The 20188-nt window shown below is 38.8% G+C and overlaps 1 protein-coding gene across 5 annotated transcripts; it reads right to left on the reverse strand.

Moving 5' to 3' along the window:
- Positions 1-2020: 2020 nt before the first annotated feature.
- On the reverse strand, positions 2021-19331 carry SERPING1 (serpin family G member 1). 5 transcript variants are annotated; one of them, XM_087881598.1, is made up of 10 exons: positions 19232-19331; positions 18315-18397; positions 15815-16165; positions 12508-12621; positions 10745-11138; positions 9092-9229; positions 6686-6889; positions 5730-5872; positions 4165-4384; positions 2021-2629 (listed from the first exon to the last, which is right to left on the reverse strand). In XM_087881598.1, the coding sequence occupies exons 3-10, from the start codon at positions 15872-15874 to the stop codon at positions 2379-2381; spliced, it is 1524 nt and encodes a 507-aa protein (XP_087737724.1). In that variant the 5' UTR covers positions 15875-16165; positions 18315-18397; positions 19232-19331; the 3' UTR covers positions 2021-2378. The 5 variants fall into 5 exon arrangements, with proteins under 5 accessions (XP_087737724.1, XP_087737723.1, XP_087737725.1 ...); XM_087881597.1 differs by lacking the exon at positions 19232-19331 and adding an exon at positions 12837-12947 and having other exon boundaries at positions 18315-18392; XM_087881599.1 differs by lacking the exons at positions 18315-18397; positions 19232-19331 and adding an exon at positions 16331-16400.
- Between the last annotated feature and the right edge of the window lie 857 nt (positions 19332-20188).

The following is a 20188-nucleotide window of genomic DNA, read 5'->3' on the forward strand; positions in this document are numbered from 1 at the left end:
TTATAAAGTGTTTCTTTGTCAAAGAGGGTGCTGCTGTGGCTGCCTGATCTGAAGGAGGCAGTTGGTGCACCCCTTTCTCAAGAGGCCATCCCTTGACCTCACAATATTAGACAAGCTTTGTCCAGTCTCCAATCTTCCCTTTTTAGGGAAGATCATTGAGGGGGGTGGTTGGCACAGAGATACAAAGGGCTTTGGATAAAACAGATTATCTGGGTCCTTTTCAAGCAGCGTACAGGGTGCGGTACAGCACTGAAATGATGTTGGTTGCACTTGTGGATGATCTTTGGAGAGCTTGAGATGGGAGTGGTTCAACCATTCTGGCCCTCCTGGAGCAGTGACTTTTGATAATTTTTTAAATCCATTCATTTATTTATATGCCACCTTTATTTTTATAAACAATTCAAGGTGGCGAACATACCCAGATTTCCTTCCTCATCCTATCTTCCCCACAACAACAATCCTGTGAGGTGGGCTGGGCTGAGTGAGAGCAACTGCCCCAAGTCAAAGTATTGTTCTGGATGATCTTCAGGGATTCAGAGTGGGATGGTGGTTCTCCTCCTTCCTCCTAGCTACTTCCTCAGTGTTGGTGCAAGGGGGAAGGTCAAGGCCTAGGGCACCGCAATGTGGGTGGCCTTGGGGCTTCAGCCTTTTGCTTGACCTTTTAAACATAATGAAACCGTTGGGGGTGGTCATCTGTCAGTATCGTCAATCTGCTGGTGATATTCCTCCACCCCTAGATGGACTGTTGATAGTATGGCAGTGTTGGCCAAGGATCTTGGTGGGGAGGAATTGGCTTTGATACTCAACCTTGGCAAAAAAGAGTGGCTCTTGGCTTTTGGCCACCCATGCCCAGATTTCATTTTTGACTCTGGACAGAGTAGCAATCTCCCAAATCATGTTGGTATGCAATTTGGAGTCCTCCTACTAGACTCACATGTCTCCTGCTCAAAGAGCAGGGGGGCAGCACATTTGCACAGATTCATCGTGTACCAATTGTACCCTTCCCTGGACTAGGAGGCTTTGTTCAAGTCACTCATGCCTTGGTAATTTTCCATTTGGATTACTGCAGTGTGGTCTACCTGGGGCGGCCTCTGAAGGCTACCCGGAAGGTTGCATTGGGAAAAGAGAATGGTATAAATGCAAACTTCAAGTTCAGGCTCCAGGAATGGAATAGCTGGCAGCTGGGGAGGGAAGAGCTAGGACTTAGGGGGCAAGGCAAGGCAGAGATTCCCTTCAGTGAGCACAAATCACCCACAAGCTTCCAACCACCCTGCTTTAGATGAAACTTCAACTTTACTCCAATTTCAAATTCAGATGTTGTTGAGCAAGAAAAAGATTGGTTCAGATCTCCAAATTAGCCAGTTCATATATAATCATGCACACTGAGAGTTGGTTTTAAGGTTCTGAGGTCATCATGGTAGACCTGGCTATATGATAATGGGTACTGTCAAAAATCTTTTACCCCAAATTCCAGTGGTGGGTTCCTCCCGGTTCGGCCCGGTTGTCCCGAGCCGATAGCGGTGACGATATGACGTCACCGAATCGGTTCTGCCCACCCCTCCCCCCACCCCCCGTGTTATTCTTACCTTTTATTCGGCCCCACCCCCAATCTATTGCTGCCTCCTGAGACCCAGCTGATGGCTAGAGGGAAAAAAACTGTTTAAACTCTTGCCACAGGGCTTCAAAGGGCCGCCCTACTGCTAATCAGTGGTAAAAGAAAACAAATGAGTAGACCGGTGCCTGCAAAAATAAATGGGTAGACCAGTGCCTGCAAAAATACATGAGTAGACCAGTGCCTGCAAAAAAATAAATGGGTAGATCGGTACAGCTCTGCTAGCAGTTAAAAGCCTGGTAGACCAGTATCTCTGCTCAATCCTAAATAATTGTCACATCACCATCAAGCCATGCCCACAAAATAAGCCACGCCCACAGAACCGGTAGTAAAAAAATTTAGAACCCACCCCTGCCAAATTCTCTCCAGCAAATCTTAGTCTGAGATACAGCAGTAACAGTCCAAGGAGACAATACAATTATACTTTATTTCTTAGAAGACCAACAGGGATAGAAGAGGTAAAACATACAGACATGGTGGAGCCCCTCTCATTTACTTCATGCCTGGCATAAATGAGGTGGATTTCTCTTGGGCTCATAGATGCAAAAGAATATGCAAAACACACACAGAAGTAGGGAACAGATCTTTTTTAAAAAAGATAAAATGAAAAGATAAAAGAACCTTTTAATGGAAGAGGCTAAATAAATGTGCTCCATGGAATCACAGTTCCACAAACCTCCTGATTATATTTTTCAGGTTGAGCTAGCTAGGGCAATCTGCAAGCTGGTTTTGTCCCATTAATGGAAGTTGGGAGGACATGGAAAAGTTATGATTCCAGTGGGTTGGTGACACGTCCCATAAAGACTGGGACCCTATGATCCCTCAAAAACAAAAAGATGAACGGCTGTTGCACTTCAAAGACTGTGGCTATACGTGCTAAGTTGACGCTTGTTGCGGCAGCTGCCTCTACTCCCTCCTCCGAGACTTGTAGGACAGACTTGTGCTTGGCACTGGACATGGCTACGGCTTCACCCGGAGCCATCCCACACAAATCGGCATCATAGAAAAGGCCAAAATCTGAAAGGAAACGTTGAAAGAATGCCTAAGAAATGGCTCAACATTTGAAAGAAAAACAGAACTAAACTAAACTAAACTAAACTAAACTAAACTAAACTAAACTAAACTAAACTAAACTAAACTAAACTAAAATAAAATAAAATAAAATAAAATAAAATAAATCTAAATTTCCATATTACATGCTTATACATAGCTGAGGTGTGCTGCTTTCCCAGAATTATTTAAAGAGGAATTATGACATTTATTTGTAAAACACTATTCTAAAAACTAGCAATGCCCTCCCTCATTGATCTTTCTGTGACACATATTGGCAAGTAAATCCCATTCTGCAATGTCTCCCAGTTAGAATAATTCCTATTTAATTAAACATTAATTAAAGGCTCAATACTGTATTGTCAACTTCTATTACCTAATGTTTATGCACGTGATATATAGTTTTTATTTTTTTATTTTTTGTTATTTTCTTCTTCTTTTTCTTTTACAGCCATCTTTCCAAGTATCCTCTCACAAAATGACTGACATTAAAACAACCCTAAAAGTCTCAAAAGCGTTTTCCTTTCCCCAACTCTAATAATTTTCTATTATTCAAGAGAACTGCACTGAAAACAGAGCCATTTTTCTATTTCCTCATTATCTTTCAAAGTTACAGGTAGTCCTCAATTTACAACCATTCATTTACTGACCATTTGAACTTGCAACAGCACTGAAAAAAGTGATTTATGACTGGTGCTTGCACTCACGACCGTTGTAGCATCTCCATGATCATGTAATCAAAATTCGGGTGTTTGGAAACCAGAATGTATTTACAATGGTTGCCAGGGTCATGTGATCACTATTTGTAAACTTCCCAGCCGGCTTCCAACAAGAAAAGGGGGAGCTGGATTTGTGATTCAATTGGCAACAATACGGATTCGCTTAACAATCACAGCAAAAACCGTCATAAAATCAGGTGAGACTCACTTAACATCTGCTTTGTTTAGCTACAGATAATCTGGTCCCAATTGTGGTTGTAAATTGAGGACTACCTATAATCGCAGCAGTAGAGATGAGATGTGAGCCCTAATTAGCTTCACTTTTTCAAGGAAGAAGAAAATATGGGAAAGAGAAAATAAAATGATTTATTTCCAGTAGGTTTTGAGCAATGCCAGTGCCAGGTATCCTTTTTGAGAATATCTGTTTTGGATGACGCCAAAAGACCCCTCTAGGAGCAAAAGAGATGATGGCTGTTTCTTCTCAGAATAAAGCTATATAACTGAAGTGAATTAAATATGCCTAAGATTGGCACCGAGGATGTTTTTCCCCCCCCACACCATTGGCTAGGTGGCTCAGTGGCTAAGATGCTGAGCTTGTCAATCAGAAAAGTCGGCAGTTCGGTGGTTGGAATCCCTAGTATAGGTCTCCTATGTGAGCAGGGGGTTGGACTAGATGACCTCCAAGGTCCCTTCCAACTCTGTTACTGTTACTTGAAAGAAGCAAATATATTGTCCTCATGATTTCTAATGTTCCCACTGATTTAAGTTCTTAATTTTTCTTACCCATTTCCCCAATGATTTCGGTAAGATCCTGAGATGATTCCAGCTTAAATTTTGGTAGAGTTACTATTGTTGGCTTCAAAGGCAAGGTCTCCAGCACGTTCAGCGCGGACATGATGGCTGTTGCAGTGAGACGTTCCTCTATCTCAGAGAGGCTTGTGAACTGGGAGCGAGGGATGAGGATTGCCAAACTCAAATTGTCATGCAGCTGAAACCGGCCAACCTGACAAAGCAAATATCCATCAGCCTCTAGTGACTCTGTCTCCCAAATTCCCATTCTCTTCGACTTATAAAAGCATTCATTTCGCTTTCTTTTCACTGTAATAGTGAAAAGAATAGTGAGCCGGTGAGGATCATCAAACTCCTGGCAGTCTGGGGTTTGCATTTAAATGAATTGCCTTTGTTGTTGTCCTCATGCTTACTTTTTATTTTTGTTTTATATTTCTAAGCAGCTAAAAAGGATTAAAAATTCAAATGTAACTAAACAATATATATATATACTGCTCAAAAAAATAAAGGGAACACAAGCAGAAGACATCCGAGATCTGAATGAATGAAATAGCCTTATTAAATACTTTGTTCTTTACATACAGTAGTTTATACACTGCTCAAACAACTAAAGGGAACACAAAACTACTGTATGTAACGAACAAAGTATTTAATAAGGCTATTTCATTCATTCAGATCTCGGATGTCTTCTGCTTGTGTTCCCTTTATTTTTTTGAGCAGTGTATATATATATATGAGAACCACATAAAACATCAGTAGATGACACATCAATTTCCCAGAACCAATTAACTTCCCATATCCCTGATGGGAAAATAGCCACCTTTTAAAAGCTTTACAAAATGTCACCAGCCAGGGATTCCAGAGGGCAGATGTTGTGATAGAAAAGTCTTACTTCCTAGGCAGGGGTGAAATGCTCCCGGTTCAGACCGGATCCCCCGATCCGGTAGCAATGGAGGCGGGTGGTTTGGAGAACCGTAGCAAAAATCCCTGCCCCCCCCTCATTGCCCAGCTGAGCTGCACAATCATCAGAAGTTTGTGTTTTTTTTTTGAATTTTTAAAAGCATTTTTTTCTACAACCTCTTCGGCTGAAAAAAATGCTTTTAAAAGTAAAAAAAAAAAGCCTCTGATGATCACACGGCTCAGCTGGGATCATCAGAGGCTTTTCAAAGCATTTTTTCTACAACCTCTTTGGCCGAAGAGGTTATAGAAAAAATGTTTTTAAAAGGAAAAAAAGCCTCTGCCGATCAGGCAAGTCAGCTGGGATCGTCAGAGGCTTTAAAAGCATTTTTTAAACAACATCTTCAGCTGAAGAGGTTGTAGAAAAAATGGTTTTAAAAGTAAAAAAAAAAAAAAGTTGGCCATGCCCACTCAGTCATATTACCCCCCCACCAAGCCATGCCCACAGAACCAGTAGTAACAAATTTTACATTTCACCACTGTTCCTAGGTCCTTGTTAGAACTTATCTGTCAAGGAATTCATGGAATGTGAATACTTCATAGAAAGCATGGATCAGATAAAAGGGACTTGAAAGAGGCTGTCCCTGTCATGTGCACATTACCTTAGCCTGCAAATTGTAGTCAAAGTAGGAAGCCATTGGATATTTCTTACTGGTCAACATGGGTACCTCGATGGAAGGGAGACCAGGACGGTGGAATTTTTCAAAGACTGTATTCTTTTTTTTAAATATAGTTTTCCATTTAGCTGAAAAGTTAAAAAAAAAAACTGGATAAGAGGGAACCTTAATTATTTAAGGAAATTCCTTAAAGAATTAAGGAAGGTAATTAAAACAGCATGGAAAGTAGTATTGTCACAGTCCCCTCCCGCCCCCACTCCCCGTTTCTCTTCTTTTGTTAGAATTTTTGTAAAAATAATTCAACAATGGATTGTACAAAGCTTCAAAAGTTTTCTTTGCTTTGACAAAACTTCACGCAAACCATACCTTTGAGAAGCAAATCTTCCTTCTCCACTTACAAACAGGAAGCAAGGCTGACATTTGCTTTACTTCATATTGCTCTAGATTTCATTCAGCAGTTCAGCTACTGGAAGTACCAGATGAATCTTATGCAATACTGGTGAAAAAGGCTCTTTAGATACTGGATTTGCCATATGAGGCCTTTGGTGTTATGAAGTGTGATCAATCATATTGTCTCTGGGACATGAAGCACCACACTGAGGCCAATTACAATTGTCTTGCACAAACTAACCAACACATGCCAATATCTGAACGTTGAATTTCTATATGTGTTTTAATAACATAATAACTCTATAACAATATAACTGGGTGGCTATATTTTTAATCCTTTAATGATTGCCACTCTTAATCCCAGATCCAGCAACACATTATGCACAGTACAAAGAACACAATTATTTATTTATTTATTTTTTCTGGAGAAAATGATGATGGCAGTGAGTTCTAGATTAACTGCCCCCCCCTTTTCTGTAGCACTTTCCTTCTACAGGAAATCAGAGAGAGTTAGATGTCAAGGGCAGAATCCCTAGAAATATTTTACTTACAGTGGAAGTAGACAGCGTTGAGGAGCACCATTTGGGTATCAGGATCTAGGTCATCCAAGAGCTTCTTGATCTTGTTACCAGTACGTTCACTCACCCATGAGTTGATATCAGTCACTGCCTGGTAGGTGTTGTTACTAAGGAGCTTCAGCTTGGTTTGATAGAATGTACTTGTTAGATTATGAAATCCACTGCCCATTTTAAGTGCTGCATGTCAAAAATGTAGATAAAAAAAAATGAAATAGCAGGCATGTACCACTTACAATACAAATAATTATAATTCTTCTTCTCCTAAGATTTTACAGTTTGCTATTCATTTAAAAGATAAAGATGGATGGTTGCCAACTGTGACTCATTTACAGAGAATATGTTATACTGTCATTAATTCATTTTCTTCAAGGGATCAGAAGAGTGCTTTTTAAGGAGGTTCTTATATGAGAATTATAATCAATTCCTTAGTAAGCTATAGAATTTCCTTTGGAAGTACAAATCTAGAAAGCATTAACTCATTCTTTGCATCTGTGCAAAAGGAAACAATAGCCCAACCTACCAAAAGCAGCATCGTAGGAGACAGAACAGAAATGAAACTCAAAACAGACAAGAAAGTGTAACAGAACACCTATCCATTTAGATAAGCAACTGTGAGAGTTGATGTAGGTGTCCTAGTAGACCAGCACTTAAGTATGAGCCAGCAGTGTGCTGCAGCTGCCAAAAAGGCTAAATGGAGCCTAAGTTGCTTCAACAGAGGGTTAGTTTCAAGATCCCTTGAAGTGATAATACTGCTTCCAATTCTGGTTTTACCACAATACCAAAAAAATATTGAGACGACAGAAAAAGTGCAGAGAAGAACAACAAAAATGATAAGGAGTCTGGAGGCTAAACCATATGAGGAATGAACGAGGGAACTAGGTATGTCTAGTTTAACAAAGAGAAGGACTAAGGGATGATATTATAGCATTTTTCCAGTATTTGAGGGGCTGTCACAGAGAAGAGGGAGTCAACTTATTATTCAAAGCACCTGAGGACAGGACAAGAAGTAATAGATGTTAAGATCTAAGAGAGTTTCAATCTAGGAGAAATTTCCTGACAGTGGAGAACAATTTATCAGTGGAATGGCTTGTGTCTGCAAATTGTGGGTGCTCCATCACCGGAAGTTTTTAAAAAGAGACTGGACAGCCATTTGTCCAGAATGGGCAAGAGGTTAGACTAGAAGACCTTCAAGATACCTTCCAAGTTCCAACCATATCATTCTATGTTCTATGACTAGTATGCTATTTATAGATTAGCATTACGGGAAGTGATCTGAATAATCAACTTCCCCTAGCTTCAAATCTATAAACAGCAATTAAATAGAATCCTGCTTATGGATCTAGGTAAAAAACATATATTTATAGATGCTCAAAAAAGGGAAAATCAGCCACAAAAATGTTCAATCATAATAAGTCCAAAAATGTCACTAGAAGAAGAAAGGAGAAGCATAATAGTTTAAATTACTGTGCCTTCACTTTTGTTCTGTTGCCGTATTTTATATTTGTATGTTTTAAAAACATGCTAAAATTATTTTTGGACTGAGTCTGTCAAAGGGGCAAAGAAAATATGGTTATAATAATATTTAAAAGTTCAAAATTCAAAAATGCTTATACCATACTTACACACACAAACCTTTTCGCAGGGTTTTAGGAATATATAGATAGTTTTAAAAAAACTATTACCAGTAACATTTATTAGCTAAAAATCCAATTATAATAAGTTATTTTTTTCAAACTTTAAAAACAACTGTGGGAACTACAGCAGAGGTGGGTTTCAGCAGGTTCTGACCAGTTCTGGAGAACCGGTAGCAGAAATTTTGAGTAGTTCAGAGCCGGTAGTAAAAATTCTGACTGGCCCTGCCCCCATCTATTCTCCACCTCCCAAGTCCCAGCTGATCGGGAGGAAATGGGGATTTTGCAATATCCTTCCCAAGCCACGCCCACCAAGCCACACCCATAGAACCGGTAGTAAAAAAATTTGAAACCCACCACTGAACTACAGCCCCAAAGGGTAATAAGTTAGGGAAGGCATTCTAGCATTTGCTCATTAAACTGAAAGCAGGCTAAAAAAGGCCTTTTGCAATTTTATCTTGGAATCTCCCTTAAGGTAGACTGGTCTAGAGTTTAACCTAGTGATGAGACTGAACATCTGACAGAACGTATCTTATTCTTCTGCAGAATGTAATTGTACAATCTGAAGTAAATAATTTTTGGATTTGAGTGTTAATCTATTGATGGATTCATGAAGAGAGCCTCAAGTATAATTTCCAGCAGAAGCCACACTTCAGTTGCGTTCCAAGACGATTTTTCCTTTCCATTTGGGAACACACTGACTTTTAAAAATCAGGCATTTAGTTAAAATTAACCAACTGTTACTCACCTGGTTGGTAAAAAATCGCATTGGCTGAAGTCAGGGCTTTGGACTTGCCAAGTACTTTCAAGAGACTATGCACACATGCAAATTCTTTAGGATAGAACAGCAAACTCTCAAGACGATCTTTGGTTTCATCACAGGCTCCTGAATGGCAAAGATATGTGTATGGAGGAGTTATATATCATTGTGCAAAAACACATTTTTTTTTCCCTGCAACCTACTTATTTAATCATTCAACTCCAAAATTCTTGGATTTTATAACAGTGCCTTTGCTATGACAATTACTTTTCAAGGCTGCCAAGTGTAACTCGTGGGCTTGATTCTGAGATCTAGACAAAGGTCTATCTTTTAGTAAATCTTACTCTTCACTTTAATGAACTTTCATATTGCAAAGCCACATTTGAATATTCACATTGTATGGATAACACCAGTACCGGTGTTTCTTTTTGTTAATCAGGTAGAGGATACATTTTCCAGCTATATTAACACAATTCCAAGCAAAGAGAATATTAAACTCATGTGACATTAATCACTAACCACTGGATGATTTAGTGTGACAATGAGATCGGTTTGCCACCTTGTTGTTGCCAGCGTTTGAGATGTGGATTAAGTGAAAGTACGGCAATTGTTTCTTCTCACATATAGTAAGACATTCAAGTGCCCTAAGATATTTTGGACCTTAACATTATCAGCTTCAGCTGGTATGGCCAACGGGCAAAAAATTGTTGGTGCTGTAGCCCAAGATATCTGGGTGATATCTGACTGTTTTCTGAGGAGCAGAAAACTCCTTAGACCAGAGAACAAGAGGTTCAGTTTGCAGCACTGACTCGTTGTTCTGAAGGCCTCATAGAAGGAAAAAAATTAGACAAAAATGGTGAAACAGATTGGATCAAATGAAGGCAAGTCAACAATCCTTTGAACAATCAAAGGAATTTGATTGTTGGAGCAAAACCTTTTAGTGAAAAATGAATTGTGTCCCCATGGATTTTCAGCAATAGTAATCAGAATAATATATTGTGCTTAGTAGCCTGACACAATATAGAGACAAATATATCCTGAACAAATGCTGGAAAAATCTGTCCAAAGCTTTATTTAGGTTGTCAATGAGTGAATCTGACTCATTTCTAGAAAGATAGGAACTTTTTCCTTAATTTAAATGAAGCTGCCCGGAGTTTAATACTATAACTTTCTCATAGCAAGAATGAGATTGGAAGACAGAAATGTATCTACTATATTAGCAATGCTATTTGAAACAGGGATGCGTACAGCAGTGAAATCCCCCAGGTTCTATCGGGCTTGCCGAACCGGTAGCGGTGATGGCAGGAGGCTCCGGCCACCCGCTGGTACGTCATTATATCCCATTTTTTAACCATCTGCACATACACAGAAGGTTCTGTGCATGCGCAGAAAAGGTGCTCCCGCGCAGGAGCGTGCCCAAACTGGTAGCAAAGGTAAGTAGATTTCACCACTGGATGCGTATGACAGGAGGGATGTTTCATAACTTACTTTTTAGAGAAACATAATATTTAAGAAATTATGAAAAGATATGAATATATTTTTATACTGAAGCATACAAAGGAGACCCACTCACACTGCACTTCAGATCCTCCAGGTAAGGGGGGGGGAAATGATGCAGAGGTCCCAATGGTGTATTCTTACCTAATAGGAGATTGGAAAGCGTTGTTATGATGCTAAGGGGTGAGAAAACCATGTTACCATCATTTTTCTGGATTGCTATTTTATAGAACTCAAGCGAAAATCTGGATAGAGCCTCAGCCAGCTTCTGTTCATCTTCTGGAGTGGATTGAGCACATGTAGGCCATGGTTTCCAGCGCTGTGAGCATAAATTGGGTGGACAACTGGTATCAGACACTGTGGGAATGGGGGTAGTATTTATTGTGGTTGGTCCTTCTGTTGGAACCTCAGCAGATTCTTTTTTGTCATTTGAAAGTTCTGGATCCAGAAAATCGGGTATCACAATAATAGTATTATTTTCTCCATTGTCTCCATTTTCCTTGTGTATTGGTCCTTGTGTAATTTTATCTGAAGTCTCCTATAAAATGTTGATATTGTAATAGTGGATTACATTTATACACATATGAATTATATATCAGTAAAAGCAAAAATGATTGGCACTTTTTCTGACTCCAAATCAGGGGTGAAATGCTCCTAGTTCAGACTGGATCACCTGATCCGCTAGCGATGGAGGCGGGTGGTTCAGAGAACCAGTAGCAAAAATCCCTGCCTTCCCCCCATGCCCAGCTGAGCCGCGCAATCATAAGAGGCTTTTAAAAAAAAAAATTTAAAAGCATTTTTTCTACAACCTCTTTGGCCGAAAAAATGCTTTTAAAAAAAAAAGCCTCTGATGATCCCGCGGCTCAGCTGGGATCATCAGAGGTTTTTAAAGGCATTTTTTCTACAACCTCTTCCACCGAAGAGGTTATAGAAAAAATGTTTCTAAAAGGAAAAAAAGCCTCTGCTGATCAGGCAAGTCAGCTGGGATCGTCAGAGGCTTTAAAAAAAAAAAGCCTCTACCAATCAGGCAAGTCAGCTGGGATCACCAGAGGCTTTTAAAAGCATTTTTTTACAACCTCCTCAGCCGAAGAGGTTGTAGATAAAATGGTTTTAAAAGTAAAAAAAATAAATAAATTGGCCACGCCCACTCAGTCATATTACCATATTACACCCCCCCACCAAGCCACGCCCACAGAACCGGTAGTAACAAATTTTACATTTCACCACTGCTCCAAATACCTAGATTTTAAATTAAAAATAAGCATATTCGGCACTATATTGCATAGTAGTCACAATTAAATGTTTTGACATTTTGCAGTTTAGATGGGTTTGATATATAATCAGTTTTGGAAAAAGTTTCATATAAAAGGAATTCTAAAAGATTAAACTTCAATACCTTGTTCCTTAAAACAAAAGAAAATAAATTAGAAGTTTAAGTTCAGTTCAAGTTAGGTCTTTCAACAGGCTGACAGCCTGCTACATTGCTTTCATTGCTTTCTCCTGGGAAAAGTTGCAGGAGAATGGATTTGCAGAATTAGACAATTCTGGACACTGATTATTGCTGTGAGCAGATTAGACATTTTACCTTAAATGACTCTTTCTAAATTTTTGATTCTGAGATGTAGAAAATACGTATCTTCTCCTGCATGCTGACCAGAGCAAATAAATATTTTTTTCTTTTATTTCTTCATGACCATATGGTTAATAGTTTGAAAGTTATCAATAATGTTTCTAAAACAGAATGAAAATGCTGTTGGCTAGTAATGCCTAAGATAGTAAAATAGCTAAATTTTTAAAATAAATTCACTATTATTTTCAATGCAAAAGAAATCTGAGTTAAAAATTCCTTTTTCTGGTCTCCATTAGCTAACACACTTGATAATCCAAGTTCTTCTCCCCAAACTTACGTTGCATTCAGAGTTGGTACCAGTATCTGAATTCTCAGTTTCTTCACTTCTCTCAATGTCTTGAAAGGGAGTGGGTGTTATATCGTTTCTATTATCTTCTTTGATGCAAGGTGTCTTAGAAAAATAAATCCTCATTAGATAAATCAATGTGGTCTGCTTTCATCATAAACAATACATTTTCTTTCTGATTTAAAAGAGAAGTTAGTTGTATTATGTTAATTTTTAGCTCAAAGTTTGGAGGAAAAGTTAGAGGACGTGCTTTTGGAGAATTAACAAAAATGTGTTAGTTGATAGAATTAACACAATTGTGATCTGGATTTTCACACCACCTTCCTCCCCAAAATCCATGACAAGAACCTCTGCCATCTGGTTTCATCCTGGCATTTGACTACTTTAGGTTCTTCAGTCCTCTCAGCAACTGTTTCTCTTCTGGATGCAACCTTGATGTAAGGTGTGATGGAGAAATACATCCCTGTTATTTAAATGCATATTCTTCCTTTTAAACTCTAAATACTAACCATGCATTTCTTATATCAACATTTCTTCCTGATTTGGTTAACAAATTGATAGTTCAACAATTTTTAACAGTCAATGCTCAAATCTTCAATACTTGAAGAAAGAATATTATTCCACCCTAATAATTTATCCTTAAAAGACAGACTTAGATTTGCTGACAACAGGCTGAGGTTTTCTTGTTCATTCTTCATTCATGGAGAGGATGATCTTAAATTCGGACACTCTCCTTTGAGATAAATATTCTGTGCTATGCTATGCTATGCTATGCTATGCTATGCTATGCTATGCTATGCTATGCCATGCCATGCCATGCCATGCCATTTTATTCTATTCTATTCTCCATTCCATTCTTCTTTTGCCCTGTCCTAGAAGACATTGAAAATCTGATTTGAACCACGAGGTGGCAGTGTCAGGTCACAAAGGACCTGAACTAGGAATCCTATTGGCTTCTTGGCTCCTCTCTAGGGAGTTAACTAGGGACTGTTTCTCTTGGGCATGTTAATGTACATTTCTCCAGTCCATGAGTTGGCAGAAAAGTGTGCTGATATAAACGACACTGCCCTGATATCTGAGCCCTATTGAGCTGCAATGCAAGACTAGTATGTGTTGCTGTCCTTAACAACAACACATGCTGGAGCCTGGTTTAGCTCAGCAGACTAAAAGCATAGTGATTAACACCAGCTGTCTGCAATTACTGTAAGTTCGAATCTCACCAGGCTCAAGGTTGACTCAGCCTTCCATCCTTTCAAAGGTAGGTGAAATGAGGACCCAGTTTGTGGGGGCAATAAGCTGACTTTGTATAAATATACAAAAGTATGAAGGCTATTGCTTAACGCATTGTAAGCCGCCCTGAGTCTCCGGAGAAGGGCGGCATATAAATCAATTTTTTTAAAAAAACAGTTTTAATGAAGACAAATTAAGGAAAGCAATTGGTGCATTTTTCTGGTGTTATTTCCCCTACTATTAAATACAATCTGCTAGTGGGAGATCATCCAGCAATTGCTCTCTCTAATGTATGGTTGGATGGGTTGGGCAAATAAAGGCCAATGCTTTGAGCAATGGGTTTAGCCAGCTGTTCAGTTGCCTAACAGTTTATAAATATGGAGGTGCCCCTCCAGTTTCATAATGTGCACTTCCTTCACATTTTCAACCTGTCATCCAGGCTAGTTTTGGATATGAGTTTAGTGCTCTTTCAACAGTAATTAGACTTGTGTTGGGAAGAGGTGACAGGTATGAAGGTGGGCTCATGAGAATCATTGGGGGGGGGTGCTCCTTTCCCACTCACCCCACAGCTTTCCCCCATGTTTGTGACTTATCAATTAGGCTAGGCACAGAGGAGGACTCTGGGAGGGGGGGACGTTCAGATCAATAACTATTTTTGCAGGAACAAGTGCTGCAAAGGAAATTCAGTGCTGGCGATGACCGATAACAGAATAGGCAAAATGGGCTGCCTAATCCTTTGCCCCATCAGGGAGTGAAGTTGGGGTTGCTCTCTGTGCTCTGGAAAAGAGCTGTAGCCGGAGAAAAATGCTTCCCACCACCACTTCCCTTATGCAATCATACATTCACTCCCAACTTTACTCACAAGCATCCAAGCCAGTGTGTCCAGCTGCCTGTGATAATGGAGCCACACTCTGGCATTTTAAGGGTGTGCTGAAGTCTAGGGGCAGCTTCACCTGACCCAGGCCCTTACCTTACCAAAGCAAATGCTGAGGTCGAGGGGAGTGTGTAAGAGGAAGAGTGATAATTGAATGGCGTACAAACAGGAAAGCAGGGGCAACATCTGGAAACTGGTGGCTATTACAAGCAGGCAAGAGGGTTCAATTGCCAGAATCACAAACTACGTTGGGGCAGACTATCCTGATGAGACTCCTGCCTGGAGCTTGGAACTTTGCTCGGAGTTCAATAGCCACCAAAAAAAGAGCAACCACACTGAAACAGCACCTCATCCCAACCACTGCAGAACCTTTCGGAAAAAGTTAACGATTGTTTACTACTTTATACATTTCAAGACTTTTGTTTGAACTGAACATTATAGGACTGAGTATTGAAAGACCGAGCATAAAGGATTGAGTGGCAGCAGTAACTCGCAAGTCCTAGAAGGGTAGAGTTGTCGGGGAAAGTGTGTGGTGCAGTAAAGCATTATGTACAGATTGGATATGCTGTGGCATATCCAGTCCTTGGAAAGCAAAGAACCTTCACACACTACAAGAACTAATAACCAGAAAATGGCCATAAGAAGACCTCATAGTCAGAAGAATCCCCCCCCCCACATTCCTGCAAAGCATTTATTGGTGACAGAATCAGCAACACATAAACTGCCAGAATGCAGTTTTCTCTCCTGTTTCAAACTATCTTCTGAGCTCTACAAGGCTAGAACTTTCGTCACTAAAGCTGTACGTAGGAAGAGCATATATAATAACCAAGAAGCATTATAAAAGCATTAGTAAGGCATTACATTGGTAGATGCCAATGACAAAGTCAGATTCTCATTGTCCATTCTCTTCTATAGCCCTGCTGAAAAATGGGAATGGATGGTGGTGCCCAGAAGGGGGTTTCCTATACCAGCTTAAAGCCCCCCCCACCCCCCACCCCCGAAAAGCAGGGCAGCTCCCATCAGCACTACTTCGTTCCCAGATGTTTGCCCCCATGACCTTGGCTTTCTTTTGTGATTGTGATCGCTCTAATTTTATCCCAACAATCAATATTAGGATGCTGCATACTCTTAGAAATCTAATAAAAATTTAAATCTTCTCCATTGCTCTTAATAAGGTAAATAACAGGCACTCACCTGCTGAAGACTTGATATGGTCATAATGGCCAAACACAGAAGGATCAGCCATGTCTTCATGGTGGCAGAAAGCCTACCAAATAAATAACTCTCGTTTTTAATCCCAACCAAAGATAGAGGCCTCTCTCCTATGTCTCAGATCTTCTTCCTTGAAAAGTATCAAAACAGTTTCTTGCTGGAGGAATTCTGAAGAGCAGCCACTTATTCTCTCTCTCTCAAATAACTCCTTGTTGTTCTTCTCTGGCTCTTGGCAAGTTCCTCTCTCCCATTTTTCGCAATCTCTGATCACGTGATTAAGCACAACTTAGTTTCACTCTCTTTAGGGGAATTCCATTACTCCAGCAGATCTTGCTGAAAAGAAATAATTAGAAAAATATGATGAAATAAAGAGATTTTTTTTCAAACAAAGAGGGGGAACAGGAAGTTCTCTGAATGGAAGAAAAACAAGAAGCAACTTTCTTTCTGCAAACTTCTCTAGATAATAGAACCAAAGAGTTGTGACATATATTACCTTACCTTGAGAGAATGGCACAAGAGGAAGTGAAATCTAGACAACTATGAACAGTCCATTGGTTGGCTTTAAACGTAATCAGTTAAAAATTAAAGGTGATTGATTCTCCTCTCAATCAGAATTCCCGTAAAACAAGAGGGTGGGGATAAAAGAATAGTCATGGGTCAGCCTGCAGAATATTCTATCATGCACAAAAAAGAAAGATAATATATAGGTAAACAATAACAAGCTGTGACTGCAAACTGCTTATTGTGTTCTCGCAACTTATTTTTAAAAAATGGCTCAACCTTAAATCAAGTAAAGGCTTTTGCATAGTGTTAAAAAATTATTATTGTTAACTTTGTTTTGAGAGGGCTCTTGAACTGGGAAGATAATTCAGTAAATGACATTTTGCAACTGCAAACTTAATCTGAAAAGGCAACCCATAGGCTACAGATTTTTAAACGGAAACCGTTTCTATGAAGAGAAGTATCAGCACGGTAAAAAACTCCACGTCTCATAATCATTCATCTGTGTATATCCAGTTTGCACTTCATGATCCTCGGTTGCAATCACGTAGCAAAATGCTATGATACGTATGGGATTTATATTCCTATTCAATTATAGGTATTAAATCTCTTCTCATGTAGCAAATCCAGCACCAGTTCCTCCTTTTCTTATTTCACTGCGCAAGCATGTTCACTTGTCCTTGATCTGAGTTTTGCGGTAACTCCCTCTCTTGAATTTCTCAAGTTCCTGCAAAGTCTTGAAGCCCCTTTATTCTACTTGCACTTAAAATATTCCTGATAGGTGCCAGCACCAATATTGTGTACAAAGTGTCAGAAATTATTTCTTTGGCAGGCTTGTGCCAAGAGAAGACAGTAGTATTTTCTAATACTACTTTAAAACTGGAATGGCTAAGGAGTGGGTGAGGGATGAGATGAAGATGAAAATTCAGGAGGACATTTCCTCTAGAAACGGCTAGCAGGCTATCTTGGTGCATTCAAGGACATATGTCATAAAGTGATTGGTTTGGTTTGGCTCTAGCATGTTGTATAAACCCAGTCAATTATGGATTAGACCATAAATAATGGGTCTGCAGGTGTGGCTTTTGTAATGTATGGACTTGGCCAGAACATCCTTAAAAAGATTACAAGTAGAACTCATTTATTTAGATAGTTTTCAAGTATTACAACCAATACTCTTACGGTAGCTTTAAATCATGAAAGGGTCACTTTCTCAACTGCATTAAAAAAAATGGCTGTGATCCACAAAAGCTTATAAAACTGAATGTATCTGTCTTCATAATGCTGTAAGAAACATTTTTGTTTCTTCTGCAAAAGGTTCTTGATTTTTCCGCATGGCAGGGCAGCTCCACACCTAGACGGGCAATACTCTTGAATGTCCTCATGAAGTTATCAGCTTCTGGGAATCTTGATCCATTAAGCCAATTAGCTTTAGAAGGTAACTGCTGCTGCTACTCTTGCATATTATATCATCCCATGGTCATCCATAAACCATGGTTTACAAACTAGCTGAATAGGGGGAAGAGGTTGTGCAAGTCAGTTGGGCATAAGAGTGATACCATTACCAGTGGACTATTGCACAGTTACATCTGAGGATAAAACTAAACCACAGAATTATCTCCCAACACATGGCTTCCAAAATAAAAACCAACAAAAACAGAATAACAGATTTGGAAGGGATCTTGGAGGTCTTCTAGACCAGTCTGCAGCTCAAGCAGGAGACCTATAACACTTCAGACAAATGGCTGTTGAGTTTCATTAGCATTTTCTAGAAATCAGCTGTGATACTCATTTAGAACAGGATAAAATGGCCCAACATTCTGTTTCTACCATGATCATTAATGGGAAACTCTGAAATTAGAATTTCAGCAACTGAGTACTATGTAGATTTAAACAGATCTGCACATAATATTCCAGGTAAGGTTGTACAATTTATTATTAACTACAAAGTCATAAATGAATGAAGTTCCCAATTTTATCTTACTTCTCAATCTTCTTATATCACTTTGGGGGAAAAGACTTTAAAAAATGAAGACAACAAGCAAGCAACAAGTTAAATCTTAAGGCCTGTAAAAGATAATAATTAGAAAATTAACAATTTCACATTTGAATGAAGTGTGAATTTAGATATAGATATCATTATTTGCTTGTTTTTAAAAGTATTAATAAAGTTATTTTTACTTTTGTCACTGATATTTGTCTTAATAATTCATATACAATATGCATGGATCCATGGTTTGCTTCATTTTTGTTAAGTATGTCATATGAACCTAGCATTCTGGTTTAACTCACAGTTATGATTTAGTATTTCTGCTAATCCAGCCAGGATTTAGTTTAGTGTGATTCATGATTCCGGCCTCAGGTTCTCAGACTCCCACAAATATCTATCCTATATTTTCTATAATGAATAAAATGCGATTATCTCTCACCCCTTAGTAAGCCATTGGTATCCAACAGTCCAAATGCCTTGTTTGACTATTTCCGCCTCTGAGTTATTTAATGAAATGATGAAGTCATTATGATTCATGAATATGTGAACAAATTCTTCAAAATCATTTTTAAAAATCCTTATTGCCTATTTGCCTTTCTTTTTTTCATACCTATACTTTCTTTTTGTTATTTGCATTTCACCAAATTTCCACTTTCTGAAATGATCTTTGAGTGTTTCCATATGTCTAAGAGTTTTTTTGACATTGCTTATTAAACATGCTGCTGATCTCCTAGGCTTCCCTGATTTGCATCATACTTTCTTAGTTCATATTATGTTGACTTAATGTTTCTTACTTCCTTTCTGCTAATTTCCTCATTTTTGAAAAATTGCCTCTTTTGGAATGAAATGTGACTAAAAGGTATTTCCATGGCAGTTTTCAACCCTATCACTCAGGAGTGGGTTCTACTTACCTTTACTACCGGTTTGCAAAATCAAACAATTTCCAGAATTGCTAGGGTATCCCTTGCATGGAGCCTTCTGTTGTGGGTTGTTTTTGAAATGAAGCATGAAGATCTACAAAGGCCTCTGCTTCTAAAATTACAAATCTTAGTTTAACTGCAGGAGCACATTCTTTAGCAACTTTATGCGTCAGTATGTTTTTTTTCTTTTCATTTCTGACTCTGCACCTGGTTCATTTCAGCAAAACCAACAAAGTATGTTTAACAAAGCTTTTATATTATTTTACCACCATGACTAGAAAAACTGCATGTAGCTTCTCACAGTTTATGGCTGGGATTTGTCTCTCTCAAACCAGAGTGATTGTTTCCATTCAGAATCTTCTGCAAACATGGTCTCTCTGACTCATCTTCTGTTCTTGCAAAAATATGTCAAACATGCAACCTACCCTTTGTCCATGTGTATTACTATTATGACATCTCAAACATTATGCAAGCTCCGAAAGAGATATTTTAACTAGACTTTGTAGCCAGATTTCAGAAAAAGAAGGAGGTGGAAGTGGAGAAATTATGGGGTGCAGAAAGTGATAATTTGGTAATTTGGAAAATAGATCATTTTCCCTTTGTCCTTCATAATTAAACAATTACCATTATGAAGCAGGGTTGAAGCATTCTTTTCCAACACCTACTTTTATATAACATTACATATTCTGTTTCACTTTTCTCTCATCAAGAGATGATAAGTTTTTCTCTGCTGTGATATTTGAACCTTTGGACATTGGTAGGTACTAGGTGATTTGATAGTGGCACTTATATCAACAAACACTTCTGTGCCAAAGCATTTTAAAATGCTAGTATTACCTCTGAAGCCCTGCTTAGGCCTTAGTAGAAAATAAAATGGTTTGCCCTGATTGAGTTTACACAAAAAGGGAACATATAAATATTTTCAATTAACAAATAACAGTGGTTTGC

The sequence above is a fragment of the Pantherophis guttatus genome, chromosome 1, assembly GCF_059756535.1.
Source record: "Pantherophis guttatus breed Tessera chromosome 1, ASM5975653v1, whole genome shotgun sequence".
Lineage (NCBI taxonomy): Eukaryota > Metazoa > Chordata > Lepidosauria > Squamata > Colubridae > Pantherophis > Pantherophis guttatus.

What these genes read in the sequence shown, in the direction of transcription:
- SERPING1 (XM_087881597.1), bottom strand. Translation starts at nt 15,874, where the DNA reads ATGAAGACATGGCTGATCCTTCTGTGTTTGGCCATTATGACCATATCA. An exon ending in CCATATCAAGTCTTCAGCAG is followed by an intron (nt 12,948 to 15,814) that starts GTGAGTGCCTGT and finishes CCTTACATCAAG; the next exon opens with GTTGCATCCAGAAGAGAAAC. An exon ending in CGAAATCATTGGGGAAATGG is followed by an intron (nt 2,630 to 4,164) that starts GTAAGAAAAATT and finishes GTTTCCTTTCAG; the next exon opens with ATTTTGGCCTTTTCTATGAT.